At 41.6% G+C, this 16,953-nt stretch overlaps 1 protein-coding gene across 1 annotated transcript in view; it reads left to right on the top strand.

Annotated features, from left to right (window-relative positions):
* Positions 1-12,566, top strand: part of rbpjl (recombination signal binding protein for immunoglobulin kappa J region-like) — a 46,572-nt gene extending 34,006 nt beyond the window's left edge. Inside the window, exon 11 of the mRNA XM_034167531.1 lies at positions 11,934-12,566. Within this exon, the coding sequence (XP_034023422.1) occupies positions 11,934-12,228 (295 nt within the window). The 3' untranslated portion in view covers positions 12,229-12,566. The remainder of the gene's footprint in view (positions 1-11,933) is intronic.
* The last annotated feature ends 4,387 nt before the right edge of the window (positions 12,567-16,953 follow it).

The raw sequence follows: 16,953 nt of genomic DNA, 5'->3' as shown, positions 1-16,953 counted from the left end.
TTTTTTGGCTGCACAGCAATTTTATCCACTCAAAACACCTATTTTTGACAATTTTCTGACTTTTTCACAATAAAACTAAAATACGAAACATAACTGCAGCAAGGTTTATTTTCAAACATTTGAAAACAATTTTACAAAGTTAAAAATTAACAGTTTTCCTTGATTTGCAAATGTGCAATGAATCACTTTCCCTGATCAGACCCCAAATGTAGTCCGCTATCATGTTTTCATTTTAAGATCCCTGATATCTGTGTTCAAAGTCCATTATGTCTTGGTGGAAGCACTCCCTATGTTCTTCTGAGTATATACTCCAATGTTGTCCTTGAAGTTGTCAAGGTGAGCATCCAGAATGTGGACCTTCAGTGACATCCTACCGCCCATTTGGCCATAGTTTCTCACTAAAGTCTCAACCAGTTCCACATAATGTCAGCCTTGTGGTTGTCCAGAAACCCATGGACAACATCAGCAAAGCCTTTCCATGCCTCCTGTTCCTTTGCTGTCAGTTTCTTTGGAAATTCAGGGCACTCTATGATTTTCTTGACTTGTGGTCCAATGAAAACACCAGCTTTCACTCTTGCCTTTGACAGCTTTGGGAAAAAGTCTTGAAGATACTTGAATACTCTTTGTCAAGTGCCGTGACAAATTGTTTCATGAGACCCATTTTGATGGGCAGAGGAGCAGAGAAGAGAAGAGAACAAAACTTTGTTTTGTTCCCTTCTCTGCTCATGTTTAATGTTACGGCTTCCAACTGAGAATTCAGTCCTCTCAGGCCATTACTTCCGGTGATAATGTGCTGCCCTGTCTCTACTGTCCCAAAGGCAGAGAAAACAGGGAAACTTGGTGAAACCTCCCTGGAGTCCCATCAAAAATGCCACCATTTTGAAGTCCCCAATGACCTCCCATCCATACTCATCATAGTTCAAAGCTTCCAGCAGATATTTGATGCTGTAAACCTCCTTGAGATGCACTGAATGAGCCAAAGGAAGTGATGGATACTTGTTCCCATTGTGCAGTAGCACAGCCTTCAGGCTTCCAACTGAGCTATCAATGAAGAGTCTCCACTCATTTGGATTACATGCTATTCCAATTGCATTGAACAGTCCTGAAATGCCACAATAGCACACTTGCACACTTTTGATCTAACAAGTCCCACTCCTTCAGCCTTGGGATCAAAAGCTCAGCATTTGACTTTGTCAAACCAAGATCTCTGAGGTCATTCAGATCTCCTTGACTTGGAAAGTAAGGATTCCTCTCACAAACTGTATCTGTAATGTCACAGTCCACTTCACTGTTCTCCCCATCCTCTGATTCAGTGCTTTCTTCTTCTGATGGTTGTTTTCTTTATGGAGGTGAAGGTACAGAAAGCTCAGCACTATGTAGCACTGGTGCAATGGAAGATGGAATATCAGGATAAGGAATAGCAGGTGCATTCTTCCCACTTCGGCATTTGGAAGGATCCACCATACAGAAGCAGCAGTTGGTTGAGTGGTCAGTGGGTTCATGCCATATTCTTGGAACAGCAAACTTCGTTGCTCTCTTTTCCCCTCTGTTGTTTATGTTGTTTAATTTTCTTTGATTAAAGAGTGAAATATTCATGAACAAAGGAGATTCTTCAAACCTCAGTAAATTACTCTCCTGTTCTTGAAAATTCTTGCTCAATCTGAGGAAGGTTTTCATAAATATAATTGCTTTGTCGACATTGTATTATGTTTGAAATGATGTTTGAACCATTTTGACATGATCACAAAAAGAAAATATGATGACCACAACTTTGACAAATGGACTTAACTTTTCCAGAAATTAGTAACGACCACTCAGTGAATGTGAAAACTGGTTAATTTGTAATTTCATTGTCCTGACCACAAAACCAAAGTTTGGACGTCAAGACCACTCATTTCTCTTTTGATTGGTTGTGAAGAAATAGGAAATTATGGTTTTAACCCAGGAACAAGACAAAAGTGAAAAATTGTTACTATCCGAGTCCAATCTATGAGTTTTTTAATCTGCACATTTTTCCTGCATCATACGGTACATATACATGTATGACATCATCAGACAGCTTGAGATGAGGGTTCGAAGCCAGCGTGGCTCCTCATACTCACTTCATTGATGGATGGGCTCAGCTGAGTCAGAATACTTTTAGCACTTTGTTCTGTGATTTATATGCTGCTGCTGTTTCCTGCAGACTTTCATTCCAGAGAACCAAAGGCAGTGCACATATTTAAACTTTAAATAAAATGTGCCAAATATCCCACCCTGCAAAGAAAAAAAACCCTTCTTGTACAATGTTCTGGTTCCGCTAAGGTGATTCAGTCATAGAGCAGACACAAGGAAAATTTGTCTCTCAATGTTCATAATTTAGAAGGATAGAGAAAAAGGGAAACATTTGTCAGGCAGTTTCAATTCACCTCCAAATTTTAATCAACTCTTTCTTGGCCCTCGACCGTCTCTGTAAAATATTTCATGTTAATACAACTTTTTGATTTTTGAGCCTCTGCAGTTAGACAGAAAAACCTTCATCAGATCATGAAGAAGGGCGGTCGAGAAAAAAGAATTACCAATTTTCATGTCTGTATCACTTTATGTGCATCATCCCCAAAATGTAGCATGACCTATTCCACATTTGGCCTAACCAACTAAGTTTGTTGGGTCAGGTCTGGGAGCAGAGATCCACAGAAAGAATCACTGCCTTTTGTGGATGATGCAGTTCTCTTCAGCAGACAGGGATCTCTGACGTGCACTGGACAGGCTTGAGTGTGAAACGACTGGAATGAGAATGAGTACCTGAAAATCTGAGGCCTTGCTCCTCTGTTTGAAGAGGGGATTGTCCCTGCTGGGTTTGGGGAGAGTTACTGCATCAGGTGGAGATGTTCAAGTACCTGTGGGTTTTATTCATGAGTGGGGGTAAGGTGGTGCGTGAGATTGAGACATAGACTGGCGCTGCATCTAAGGTCCTGCAGACACTGTACCAGACCATCATGCTGAAGAAAAAGCTGAGCCAGAAGGTGGGGCTCCCGATTCACCAGTCAGTTTAAGCTCCTATCCTCACCTATGGTCATGAGCATTGGGTAATGGCCAAAAGAAAAAGATCCTAGATACAAGCAGTGGAAATGAGATTCCTCCATTGGGTATCTGGGTTTACACTCAAGGACAGCGGGTGAAGTTCAAAGATCTGAAAAGCACTCTGAGCTGCTTTTTCTTCACATTGAAAGAAGCCAGCTGAGGTGTTTTGGCTATCTGGATGCCCCCAGTCGTCTCCCTAGGGAGGTCTACCAGGGATATCAAACTGGGAGGAGGCCTCATGGAAGACCCAGGGCACCCTGAGAGGTTATATTTCCCAGCTGACTTGGGAACATCTCAGGATCCCCCAGAAAGGATTAGAGGACTTGGATGAGGATAGGGAAGTATGGAATTAGCTTCTTCTACTACTGCAACCTGAATCTGGATGAGTGGAGGAAAATGAAAAGGTCTGGAAGCATGCATTGATGATGCACTTTTCCACATTCACCACAACGACAGAACCACCTTGGGTCCTATCAGAAAAACAATAACCATACTGACTGCAGTGGAGGAAGAGGTACAGAGGCGTCTTGCTTCAATTGAAGTCTTTATTACTGCGAGAGTGCAACCACTGAAGGCAAAACCTCAGATAATATGAACGAAGCAGCACGCAGCGGCACGAAGCTCACTCATGGTACAGGGCATCCTAAACAGGAAGTGCCAATTTTCAAATCCACAGTAAAATACAATCAAACACTTCCTGGAATGACAGACGAGATCCCATGGAATCTCGCGGGAACTCAGTGGCAAGCTCACACTTTTCAGTCACAGTGAAACAGGAAATATTAAACACTTCCTAACATAGGTGGAGCTAGAGCAGAGGCTGGGGTTTCACTGGACACCCCTGAAATCTGATTGGACACAGATGATTGACATGTCACGGCACCACACGTCTGGTTGAAAGAATGGCATTTTCAAATCAGTGAGTCACATTGACTGCTAGGTTCCTCCTGTCCAGTAGTTTGTACAGTGTACCACAAAAAAGTTCTAATCCACCTTAGCAGAAGAAGAAAAATGTTTGCCTCATTTTTGAATTGACCACGTTGTTTGAACTATGGACGTCTAATCACACCAGACTTATGTTGATGAGTAAACTACCATATTTTATGCCAGAAATGAGGTCCAGGTTGTTAAAAGCAGCATTTCTCCTTTAATTTGAGTTGTCTTATATACACATGTTTAAGCTAACAGACAGCAGCTGGTTCATGGTCTGTTGGCATATTAGTGCAGCAGATAACTGAAACAATCCTTCAAATGGTGATACAAGCATCAAATTCAGCACAAATACAGCTGGAGCAAAATTAATGGAGCAACTTTAACTTCTGACCCCTGTACAAACTGAAACTGACCTTTGGCACCATTCTTGCTGCTTTTTCTCATAACTCCATAACATTCAGTCACAGATTGTCTAAACTATACCTTTTTTTGGAATCTTTATGATCAGACAAATAATGTGGTGTAGTTTTCTATATGATTGGAGCTGTTGAGAAAGTGAATGCATGGACCGACGTTAGGGGGCATAAATGAGCGGTCAATAGGAATACCAATAAATAATTTATTATGCAAAAGGTGGAAACAGATTCCAAATATGCAGAGTCCAATTAATAATAATGGTGACACGTGGGCAGGCCCGAGGGTAGGAGACGCCTATCCAGAGAAGAGCCAGGACCCACGAAGTTCCACCGCCAGCCGGAGGCCTGAAAAACACCAGAGCCGCCAATTCCTGGTACCCCCAGGTGGCCACCGATCGAGGCTGTCGGACCGGTACTGCTGGCAGGAGCAAAAACAGATTAGATGGGTGTGTGTACACCCAGCAAACAGTCAGCAAAAACACAGTTCCTTCCTGAGGGAAAAATCCACCACTCCCAGAGAGCAGGAAAACTGAGAACGTGCAGTACCAATAGTTATACTTAGAATTAGAAAAGTGAGGAGTAGAAAACGCCAACTCCTCCAAATCTCCACAAACCCAGCTCCAAGCTGCAAGTATACCAAAGGTTACGACTGCAAAGATTTCAGTAGCAACGTATGTGCAAACGGCACAAAACAGCTGAGCAAGTTTACCTGTATGGTAAGCTGATAACTCGGCAGAGTTATGGTGTCTTCTCCAGGCTCTTATGGAGTGATGATGAGGTGATGGATGACAGCTGATGACAGTCTAACGGTGTGCACCTGGTAGTACCAACAAGGGCCAACAGGCCAGTGCGCCCTCCCGAGGCCAAAAGGTGCCAGAATGGCAGGGCGCCATCTGGTGGTGGGCCAGCAGTACCTCCTCTTCAGCGGCCCACACAACAGGAGCATCTTTTAATTTTGACCCCTGTGTAATTCTTCAATTGACTCCTACCTGGCTGCCTATTGAAAATTCAAGTGGCCAATCAGTTTTTTTCTAAAGAATTCGTGTCTATGGATTATTTGTGCCAGATTTGATGCTTGTATCACCATTTGCATGATTCCATCTGCTGCACTATTTATGAGATGTAAGATTCTGCTCCTCAGTGTTTCTCAGTTGCCCTCAAAAGTATTGGAACACTTGGTATTTCACACATTTTAATTTGTTTATTCCATTTCAAATACATTTTTTTCTTAAATTATCTTCCTTAACTCAAACTGAAAGCACATATCTACAACTTGATATAAATTAATTAAAAATATACAATCCAGCTTCCTGATGAAGTGGTGTAGAGGAGGACTTTCTTAAAAAGAAGACCTGAAAGTTCAGCTACAATTTGACAGAAAATACATTTGAGATGAAAACCTAGATTTGATGTTTTGGTGAAAAAAACTTTTGTATTTCTTCATAATTGAAGACTTATTCAGTGACGTGGAAATGTTCATGTTTCCATCCCCTGACTTGTCTAAAGAAAACTGTCAATAAAAATGATTATTATTTACAGGTTTTATCAAGTTTTAGAGATTTGCTTTCAGTTTGAGCTTGAGGAAGATAATTTTAGGAATTTTTATTCTTTATTTTTTGTATTTTTTGTATTTAAAATGGAATAAACAAATTAAAATGTGTGAAATTCCAAGTGTTCCAATACTTTTGGAGGGCACAGTATCCTAACCTTATGATGAGTGCAAAATGAGTGTGGTATTATTACTGTTTTGTTTAAGAATGTTTAATTTTCACTGTTGCCGCACTTTGTGTCAAATCATAGTCATATCGTATATCATATTGATATGAAAATTCAATAAAGTATATCTTCTATTATACATTCCAAATCTAAGGTGAAACTCTACTAGTGTTTACTAAGGTACACCTAAATATCTTTTTAAAAAAAGAGAGAAAGAAAGAGAGAGAGAGAGAGAGAGAGTGTAGAGCCACTTAGGTGCCTGGTCTTGAGAACCAGGGATGGTAGGTTGAAAAGCTTTTTATCCCATGGGAACTCTCCCTACCCACCTAAGCTGCTCAAGAATATGGGCAGCATGTACAGTGGGGCAAAAAAGTATTTAGTCAGTCCCTGATTGTGCAAGTTCTTCTACTTAGAAAGATGAGAGGTCTGTAATTTTCATCATAGGTACACTTCAGCTATGAGAGACAAAATGAGAAAAAACAAATTCCGGGAAGTCACATTGTCGGATTTTTAAATAATTTATTTGTAAATAATGGTGATAAATAAGTATTTGGTCCATAACAAAAGTTCAACTCAATACTTTGTAACATAATCTTTGTTGGCAATGACAGAGGTCAAACGTTTCCTGTAAGTCTTCACCAGTGATGCTGGTAACGCATTACTTAGTAATGCATTACTTAGTAATGCATTACTCTAATCTGACCACTTTTTTTAGTAACGAGTAATCTAACGCGTTAATCTTTCCAAATCAGTAATTCGATTAAAGTTACTTCTCCACGTCACTGTGCGTTACTATTATTTTTGCATTGTGGATCAATAGCAGCATTAAACTTGGTCCGTGGGCAGGAGGTCGAGGTTTGACTGAAGTGCCCACTTTAAGCGAGCTATGAGCTTATCATCCGCGGTTTTCTGCAGCAGCTATGCCTTTGTTACTTTGGTCCCAGCTCTCTGTAGGTCATTCATCAGGTCCCTCCGTGTAGTTCTGGGATTTTTGTTCACCGTTCTCATGATCATTTTGATCCCACGGGATGAGATCTTGCATGGAGCCCCAGATTGATGGAGATTATCAATGGTCTTGTATGTCTTCCATTTTCTTACAATTGCTCCCACAGTTGATTTGTTCACACCAGCCTGCTTGACTATTGTAGATTCGTTCTTCCCAGCCTGGTGCACATTTTTCTTGTACAATTTTCTTCCTGGTGTCCTTCAACAGGTCTTTGGTCTTAGCCATGGTTGAGTTTGGAGTCTGACTGTTTGAGGCTGTTGACAGGTGTCTTTTATACAGATAACGAGTTCCAACAGATGCCATTAATAGAGGTAACAGGTGGAGGACAGAAGAGCTTCTTAAAGAAGAGGTTAGAGGTCTGTTAGAGCCAGAAATCTTGCTTTTTTGTGGGTGACCAAATGCTTATTTTCCACCATAATTTACAAATAAATTCTTTAAAAATCCTACAATGTGATTTCCTGGATTATTATTTTTTTTTCATTTTGTTTCTCATAGTTGAAGTGTACCTATGATGAAAATTACAGACCTCCCTCACCTTTCTAAGTAGGAGAACCTGCAGAATCAGGGGCTGACTAAATACTTTTTTGCCCCACTGTATATAAGTGACATTTACATGACAATTTATATGACAATATTGAGATACGATAATTTGGCCAATCCAATGAAAGGCTCATTAAAAGTCTGCTAACAAGTTGTTCATTGGATTCAAGTGTGTTGGAGCAGGGAGACAACTAAGAGTGTCAGGAAGGTGGCTCTCGAGGACCGAACTTGGCCACCCCTGCTTCAAAAGGTGGGGAGCACAGAAACTTAAAGGTTTTAGTCATGCTCATGCTCCCAAGAACCATTTTACTGAAAAAAGTCTGAAGGGCTTAAAGGACATGTTAGATGGCGAGGAGCTTTTCCAGGCATGTGACAGGCAAATAAAGAAAAATGTTTAGAAAGGAGGGGGCGGTGCTCCCCCAGAAGCTGAAAGGTTTTTGGCATGCTAATGCTCCCCTGAAGCATTTACTCAAAATAAAGTCTGAAGGACCTAAATGACATGGTGAGATGCTGACGAACTTCGCTCATTCATGTCCACGACATACAGTAGTGTTCAGAATAATAGTAGTGCTATGTGACTAAAAAGATTAATCCAGGTTTTGAGTATATTTCTTATTGTTACATGGGAAACAAGGTACCAGTAGATTCAATAGATTCTCACAAATCCAACAAGACCAAGCATTCATGATATGCACACTCTTAAGGCTATGAAATTGGGCTATTAGTAAAAAAGAAAAGTAGTAAAATACAAAAGTTTTTTTCACCAAAACATCAAATCTAGGTTTTCATCTCAAATGTACTTTCTGTCAAATTGTAGCTGAACGTTCAGGTCTTCTTTTTAAGAAAATCCTCCTCTACACCACTTCATCAGGAAGCTGGATTGTATATTTTTAATTAATTTATATCAAGTTGTAGATATGTGCTTTCAGTTTGAGTTAAGGAAGATAATTTAAGAAAAAAAATGTATTTGAAATGGAATAAACAAATTAAAATGTGTGAAATACCAAGTGTTCCAATACTTTTGAGGGCAACTGAGAAACACTGAGGAGCAGAATCTTACATCTCATAAATAGTGCAGCAGATGGAATCATGCAAATGGTGATACAAGCATCAAATCTGGCACAAATAATCCATAGACACGAATTCTTTAGAAAAAACTGATTGGCCACTTGAATTTTCAATAGGCAGCCAGGTAGGAGTCAATTGAAGAATTACACAGGGGTCAAAATTAAAAGATGCTCCTGTTGTGTGGGCCGCTGAAGAGGAGGTACTGCTGGCCCACCACCAGATGGCGCCCTGCCATTCTGGCACCTTTTGGCCTCGGGAGGGCGCACTGGCCTGTTGGCCCTTGTTGGTACTACCAGGTGCACACCGTTAGACTGTCATCAGCTGTCATCCATCACCTCATCATCACTCCATAAGAGCCTGGAGAAGACACCATAACTCTGCCGAGTTATCAGCTTACCATACAGGTAAACTTGCTCAGCTGTTTTGTGCCGTTTGCACATACGTGGCTACTGAAATCTTTGCAGTCGTAACCTTTGGTATACTTGCAGCTTGGAGCTGGGTTTGTGGAGATTTGGAGGAGTTGGCGTTTTCTACTCCTCACTTTTCTAATTCTAAGTATAACTATTGGTACTGCACGTTCTCAGTTTTCCTGCTCTCTGGGAGTGGTGGATTTTTCCCTCAGGAAGGAACTGTTTTTGCTGACTGTTTGCTAGGTGTACACACACCCATCTAATCTGTTTTTGCTCCTGCCAGCAGTACCGGTCCGACAGCCTCGATCGGTGGCCACCTGGGGGTACCAGGAATTGGCGGCTCTGGTGTTTTTCAGGACTCCGGCTGGCGGTGGAACTTCGTGGGTCCCGGCTCTTCTCTGGATAGGCGTCTGCTACCCTCGGGCCTGCCCACGTGTCACCATTATTATTAATTGGACTCTGCATATTTGGAATCTGTTTCCACCTTTTGCATAATAAATTATTTATTGGTATTCCTATTGACCGCTCATTTATGCCCCCTAACGTCGGTCCGTGCATTCACTTTCTCAACAGCTCCAATCATATAGAAAACTACACCACATTATTTGTCTGATCATAAAGATTTCAAAAAAAGGTATAGTTTGGACAATCTGTGACTGAATGTTATGGAGTTATGAGAAAAAGCAGCAAGAATGGTGCCAAAGGTCAGTTTCAGTTTGTACAGGGGTCAGAAGTTAAAGTTGCTCCATTAATTTTGCTCCAGCTGTATTTGTGCTGAATTTGATGCTTGTATCACCATTTGAAGGATTGTTTCAGTTATCTGCTGCACTAATATGCCAACAGACCATGAACCAGCTGCTGTCTGTTAGCTTAAACATGTGTATATAAGACAACTTGAATTAAAGGAGAAATGCTGCTTTTAACAACCTGGACCTCATTTCTGGCATAAAATATGGTAGTTTACTCATCAGTATAAGTCTGGTGTGATTAGACGTCCATAGTTCAAACGACGTGGTCAATTCAAAAATGAGGCAAACATTTTTCTTCTTCTGCTAAGGTGGATTAGAACTTTTTGTGGTACACTGCACAAACTACTGGACAGGAGGAACCTAGCAGTCAATGTGACTCACTGATTTGAAAAATGTCCACGACTATTATTGTGAACGCCCCCTTTTCTACTTTTTTTTACTAATAGCCCAATTTCATAGCCTTAAGAGTGTGCATATCATGAATGCTTGGTCTTGTTGGATTTGTGAGAATCTACTGAATCTACTGGTACCTTGTTTCCCATGTAACAATAAGAAATATACTCAAAACCTGGATTAATCTTTTTAGTCACACAGCACTACTATTATTCTGAACACTACTGTATGTACATATGTACATATGTATGTACATATTATACAGCCTGAATCACATGGAGGGGGTTACCTCACACAGTTTCTCCAGTCATAATTCTCCCCACGTCTCCAGCACTGTTGCCGGACTTATCTAACCCAAGGTTGGCCAAAACCAACATATTTTTCTCAAATGGGGTCAGAGCCCTTCCCTTATCTTTTGCTCTCTGAGAAGGGTTGTGTCTTGACTTCTCACATGAAAGCCCTCAGAATTAAACTGTCTTATTATAATCTAAGAATTAAAACAAATATGCAACATTTCCCGTCATGCTAATAATGAAAATTAATAAAACACTAGAACTTTACCAACAGCAAACAAAAAGTTCATCCCCACCTCCCAAAAGTAGCCATCTTTCTGTCGCAGTCAGATGACACATTTGCATCTCATTGGCCTTTTCCACTTGCTGGGGTCCTCAGCATTAACTCACTTGCATGTGGGATCATGTTCAGAGAAATGCATCACATGGCCAACATGTCATAGCTGATGTTCCCTCATAATGCAAATAGAGCACCTCATCAGAGTCTCCCTAATTAACCTATCAATTGACGCAAAGTCATTCCAACACTACTCAAAGATCATTCAGACAGACCTGGCACTAAAGACGGCCCGTCATCACCTTAGGTCACTGGTTAGCATCCAAGTCTTACAATCACACAGGAAGACAGAAAACAAAAGGATCCTAAAGACATCAACCTTCATTCTCTAGCAAAAATATCAGCATTACCAAATATCTTCCTAGGCCTCTCTTGATTTCAAAGGTGGAGAACCTAGACTCCTCAATGTCACTGTCACTGTAATCTCTCAACAGATATGCTTTTGATGGTTGAGTCCAGGAAATCATTGATAGGTCACATCTTAGTCTTGATTTGGAACTATCCTAAACAACCCAAGCTCACTCAGCTTTTCAAGTGTTGCAATCAGCATATCCATTGATTTCACAAATATTATAGCAACGTCCACAAAGTCAAAGTCAGCAAGCGTTACCTGCCATCAAAGGCATCTAAGTCACTGACAGTCTAGGACCGAGAGCACATCCCTGGTGAATTCATGGGTTTACTGGGAAGAAGTCAAAGATTCTACTCCAGCTCCGCACAGCACTTGCAGTACTTATGTTTAGACCAGCTACAATGCCCAACAACTTAGCAGGTTTGACCTCACCAGCCACCTTAAGAAAAATCAATCAACTCAATCAATCAAAAATCAACTCCTTAATATAATAATCCAGTCAGCAAGTCAATAAATATCAACATGAACTTCAACAAACTGAATGACGATATTAGGGCGGATGTTTATTAATCATTGGCTTTTAGTTTAATCTGTAATTATTGCAGGTGAGCTGAATGTGAGATGTTTGTTTCTTTCATTAACTCTCCTCCCTCTCAGATCTCCCAAATCGCTGCTCTGCGTCGTACCTGACATCTCTGTCTTCAGTGAGGGGTGGCGCTGCTTACGTCGTGTTATCACTGTCCCGCTGTCTCTTGTTCGATTGGATGGCTTGATTTATCGCACATCCTTCAGCTTCACCTATACGCCTGAGCTCCAGCCACCTCCTCCCGCACGGGGAGGAGTAGGAAAGAAAGGAGGAGGGCTGGAAGGAGGGCAGAGCGACGATGTTCTGCTGGAGTCCATCCATCAAGAGTTCACCAGAGCCAACTTCCACCTGTTCATGCAAAGTTAAGCATCAGGTCAGAGGGACACATGGTCGAAACCTGATTGTCAGGGGGAGGTCAGGACAATGGAGAGGTTAGCTTGGACTGAGATGGCCCTCCTTATAGCAGCGGTCATTGGTCCAAGTCACCTCTTAGTGCAGACATTGGGAGATGAGTTGGGACTTAAAATGTGAAGACTTTGATGCAACTTGACAGTAACTTTGCCTGATGTCTGCTTTACAGTCCTTGTCCTGGTTCTAACTCAGTAATTGCTGAGTACTCACAACCAGTATGATACACAAACCAACAATTTTATACACTCAAATATCTTCACCACCACTAAACAGCACACTATTTTCTGAACTGAAGTTATGGTGATCATCAATATTCAACACCAAGTTCCATCATTTGTTGGTTTCAGGTTCCCCTGCATTGTAGAGAAGCTTGAATCTTCAACTGGACTGGGTTGCTTGACGCGAGGACATTTCGCTTCAAATTGCAGAAGCTTCCTCAGCTAAAATTCATGCTCTGGTGGTCTGACTTCTGTCTTGACTCTTGTAGAGAAGAATAATCAGAAGTCACAAAAGCTGGAGTTTTAAACCTAACCAGACCCCTCCTACCGAGAGGCAGACTGCTATAGGCTAGTGACTAAACAATAGCTCTAATTAGCACCTATTGTGCTCTAGTTAGCACCCTCCTAATGACAGGGCAGCTGTCCCTCCTAATGATGGGACGGACCCTCCCCTGTTAAGGCTGGGTCTGAGACTGAGGCTGGGTCTGGGTCTGAGACACGCTTTATCCCCTGTTTACAATGGGGTACTTAGGTCAAAGCAGTTTCAGTCTTTTGTTCATGGTAATGAGTCATTCACGTCATCAGCAGAGTCGTCAAGGGAGCCATCAGGAGAGGGTCCGTCCCATCATTAGGAGGGACAGCTGCCCTGTCATTAGGAGGGTGCTAACTAGAGCACAATAGGTGCTAATTAGAGCTATTGTTTAGTCACTAGCCTATAGCAGTCTGCCTCTCAGTAGGAGGGGTCTGGTTAGGTTTAAAACTCCAGCTTTTGTGACTTCTGATTATTCCTCTCTACAAGAGTCAAGACAGAAGTCAGACCACCAGAGCAAGAATTTTAGCTGAGGAAGCTTCTGCGATTTGAAGCGAAACGTCCTCACGTCAAGCAACCCAGTCCAGTCGAAGATTCAAGCTTCTCTACTATGGAAACCACCTGGACAACTGAGAGCCTACACAGAAACTTCCCTTGCATTGTTTTTCTCAACTTAAATTTTTTAGTGAACTACAAGCACCCAAACTACAGTTCATACAGCCCCTTTAGCTGGATCAAATTTTAAATTTGATTGTATCCACTCCAGTGTTGGCCACACCTTTTCAACATGTTCTGTTAAATTGTCTCATGAACGATATATTACGAAGACATGACACCACAGCTAAAGCGAAGGTGCCTTTTGGGAGCTAATTTTCCTTTAAGGTTTTCAACAAACAAACTGTTGCTTTTTGTCCACGTCCCCTTTCCTTTATGGCGAGTGTAGGCCAGCTCAGTGGGCGGGTCTCACATAGCAAGGAGGAGGAGTCCATATTAACTCTGGTAACATCTGTCTCCAAAGTCTAAAGGGGCTGTCATCAGTGTGACAAAATGAAGCGATTCGATAGGAGATCCGGTCAAGAAATTAGTTTTCGTTGTGTCAGTAGGTTACAATCTTCTACACACCAGATCAAGGTATTCAAGTGCAGTGGTGGAGTATTTGGACTGTTCAAAACCGCAGAGTGGCCGTGTTGGCTAATCTCACTTTTTTTTTCACATGGAAGTTGCTCATGAACATTTTATTGAAGTTCTTGTAGTTTGTAATTTCCTCCTTTTCCAATTCAGCAACAGGCAGTCTGGATGTTTAGAAATGCATTGTCGATCCAACACTTTTTTTGTTTTTTTTATTTTGGTGTTGGTGGTCTTGTCACAGTTTACTCCAACAGTGAAAAGCAAATGTTTTTAAGGATAGTATACAGAGCAAAAGGCAATGACTAGCAATACCCACTCTTGTTGATATCCAGGTTGTCTACCCAGACTTAGAACCAACATCACCACCTCATGAGCCTTGTGTTCTTAGTGTTCTTGAGCCTTGTGGTTTTGACTCTTGCTTCCCTCTACTGGTGGTTGGCTCTCACTGCGGTATTGTATCACTTCCTGTTCCGGAGCACAGCGGTGTTTTGCTGTATCTGTTAGCTGTTTAATATGCGCAGTTAGACTGATCTAGTTACCTAGATAACGATTTGTTTCACAGTGTAATCTTCACGTGCCTTAACTAAAGCACTCCCTCTGCTGAATCACCTCTAAATTATTTACACATTATTCACTTTCTGTGTTTTTAGGAATCCGCTAGCTTAGCGCAGCTACTAGCTCTTAGGAGGTTTAGCATGGCAGCTTCTCCTGTCTCTCCCGCACTTTTCTGTTCTGGGTGTGAAATGTTTAGTTATTCCTCGGCCTCCTTTAGCAGTAATGGTACTTGTAATAAGTGTAGCTTATTCGTAGCTTTGGAGGCCAGGCTGGGCGAATTGGAGACTCGGCTCCGCACTGTGGAAAATTCTACAGCTAGCCAGGCCCCTGTAGTCGGTGCGGACCAAGGTAACTTAGCCGCCATTAGTTTCCCTCTGGCAGATCCCGAGCAGCCGGGAAAGCAGGCCGACTGGGTGACTGTGAGGAGGAAGCGTAGCCCTAAACAGAAGCCCCGTGTACACCGCCAACCCGTTCACATTTCTAACCGTTTTTCCCCACTCGACGACACACCCGCCGAGGATCAAACTCTGGTTATTGGCGACTCTGTTTTGAGAAATGTGAAGTTAGCGACACCAGCAACCATAGTCAATTGTCTTCCGGGGGCCAGAGCAGGCGACATTGAAGGAAATTTGAAACTGCTGGCTAAGGCTAAGCATAAATTTGGTAAGATTGTAATTCACGTCAGCAGTAATGACACCCGGTTACGCCAATCGGAGGTCACTAAAATTAACATTGAATCGGTGTGTAACTTTGCAAAAACAATGTTGGACTCTGTAGTTTTCTCTGGGCCCCTCCCCAATCGGACCGGGAGTTTAGCCGCATGTTCTCCTTGAATTGCTGGCTGTCTGAGTGGTGTCCAAAAAATGAGGTGGGCTTCATAGATAATTGGCAAAGCTTCTGGGGAAAACCTGGTCTTGTTAGGAGAGACGGCATCCATCCCACTTTGGATGGAGCAGCTCTCATTTCTAGAAATCTGGCCAATTTTCTTAAATCCTCCAAACCGTGACTATCCAGGGTTGGGACCAGGAAGCAGAGTTGTAGTCTTACACACCTCTCTGCAGCTTCTCTCCCCCTGCCATCCCCTCATTACCCCATCCCCGTAGAGACGGTGCCTGCTCCCAGACCACCAATAACCAGCAAAAATCTATTTATGCATAAAAATTCAAAAAGAAAAAATAATATAGCACCTTCAACTGCACCACAGACTAAAACAGTTAAATGTGTTCTATTAAACATTAGGTCTCTCTCTTCTAAGTCCCTGTTAGTAAATGATATAATAATTGATCAACATATTGATTTATTCTGCCTTACAGAAACCTGGTTACAGCAGGATGAATATGTTAGTTTAAATGAGTCAACATCCCCGAGTCACACTAACTGCCAGAATGCTCGTAGTACGGGCCGAGGCGGAAGATTAGCAGCAATCTTCCATTCCAGCTTATTAATTAAACAAAAACTCAGACAGAGCTTTAATACATTTGAAAGCTTGACTCTTAGTCTTGTCCATCCAAATTGGAAGTCCCAAAAATCCCAATCGTCCACCTGGTCGTTACTGTGAGTTTCTCTGTGAATTTTCAGACCTTTTGTCTGACTTAGTGCTTAGCTCAGATAAGATAACTATAGTGGGCGATTTTAACATCCACACAGATGCTGAGAATGACAGCCTCAACACTGCATTTAATCTATTATTAGACTCAATTGGCTTTGCTCAAAATGTAAATGAGTCCACCCACCACTTTAATCATATCTTAGATCTTGTTCTGACTTATGGTATGGAAGTTGAAGACTTAACAGTATTCCCTGAAAACTCCCTTCTGTCTGATCATTTCTTAATAACATTTACATTTACTCTGATGGACTACCCAGCAGTGGGGAATAAGTTTCATTACACTAGAAGTCTTTCAGAAAGCGCTGTAACTAGGTTTAAGGATATGATTCCTTCTTTATGTTCTCTAATGCCATATACCAACACAGTGCAGAGTAGCTACCTAAACTCTGTAAGTGAGATAGAGTATCTCGTCAATAGTTTTACATCCTCATTGAAGACAACTTTGGATGCTGTAGCTCCTCTGAAAAAGAGAGCTTTAAATCAGAAGTGCCTGACTCCGTGGTATAACTCACAAACTCGCAGCTTAAAGCAGATAACCCGTAAGTTGGAGAGGAAATGGCGTCTCACTAATTTAGAAGATCTTCATTTAGCCTGGAAAAAGAGTCTGTTGCTCTATAAAAAAGCCCTCCGTAAAGCTAGGACATCTTACTACTCATCACTAATTGAAGAAAATAAGAACAACCCCAGGTTTCTTTTCAGCACTGTAGCCAGGCTGACAAAGAGTCAGAGCTCTATTGAGCCGAGTATTCCTTTAACTTTAACTAGTAATGACTTCATGACTTTCTTTGCTAATAAAATTTTAACTATTAGAGAAAAAATTACTCATAACCATCCCAAAGACGTATCGTTATCTTTGGCTG

This window comes from Thalassophryne amazonica, chromosome 3 (genome assembly GCF_902500255.1).
Source record: "Thalassophryne amazonica chromosome 3, fThaAma1.1, whole genome shotgun sequence".
Taxonomy (NCBI): domain Eukaryota; kingdom Metazoa; phylum Chordata; class Actinopteri; order Batrachoidiformes; family Batrachoididae; genus Thalassophryne; species Thalassophryne amazonica.
The sequence above is the reverse complement of the archived record's forward strand: the minus strand, read 5'-3'. Positions and strand labels throughout refer to the sequence as shown.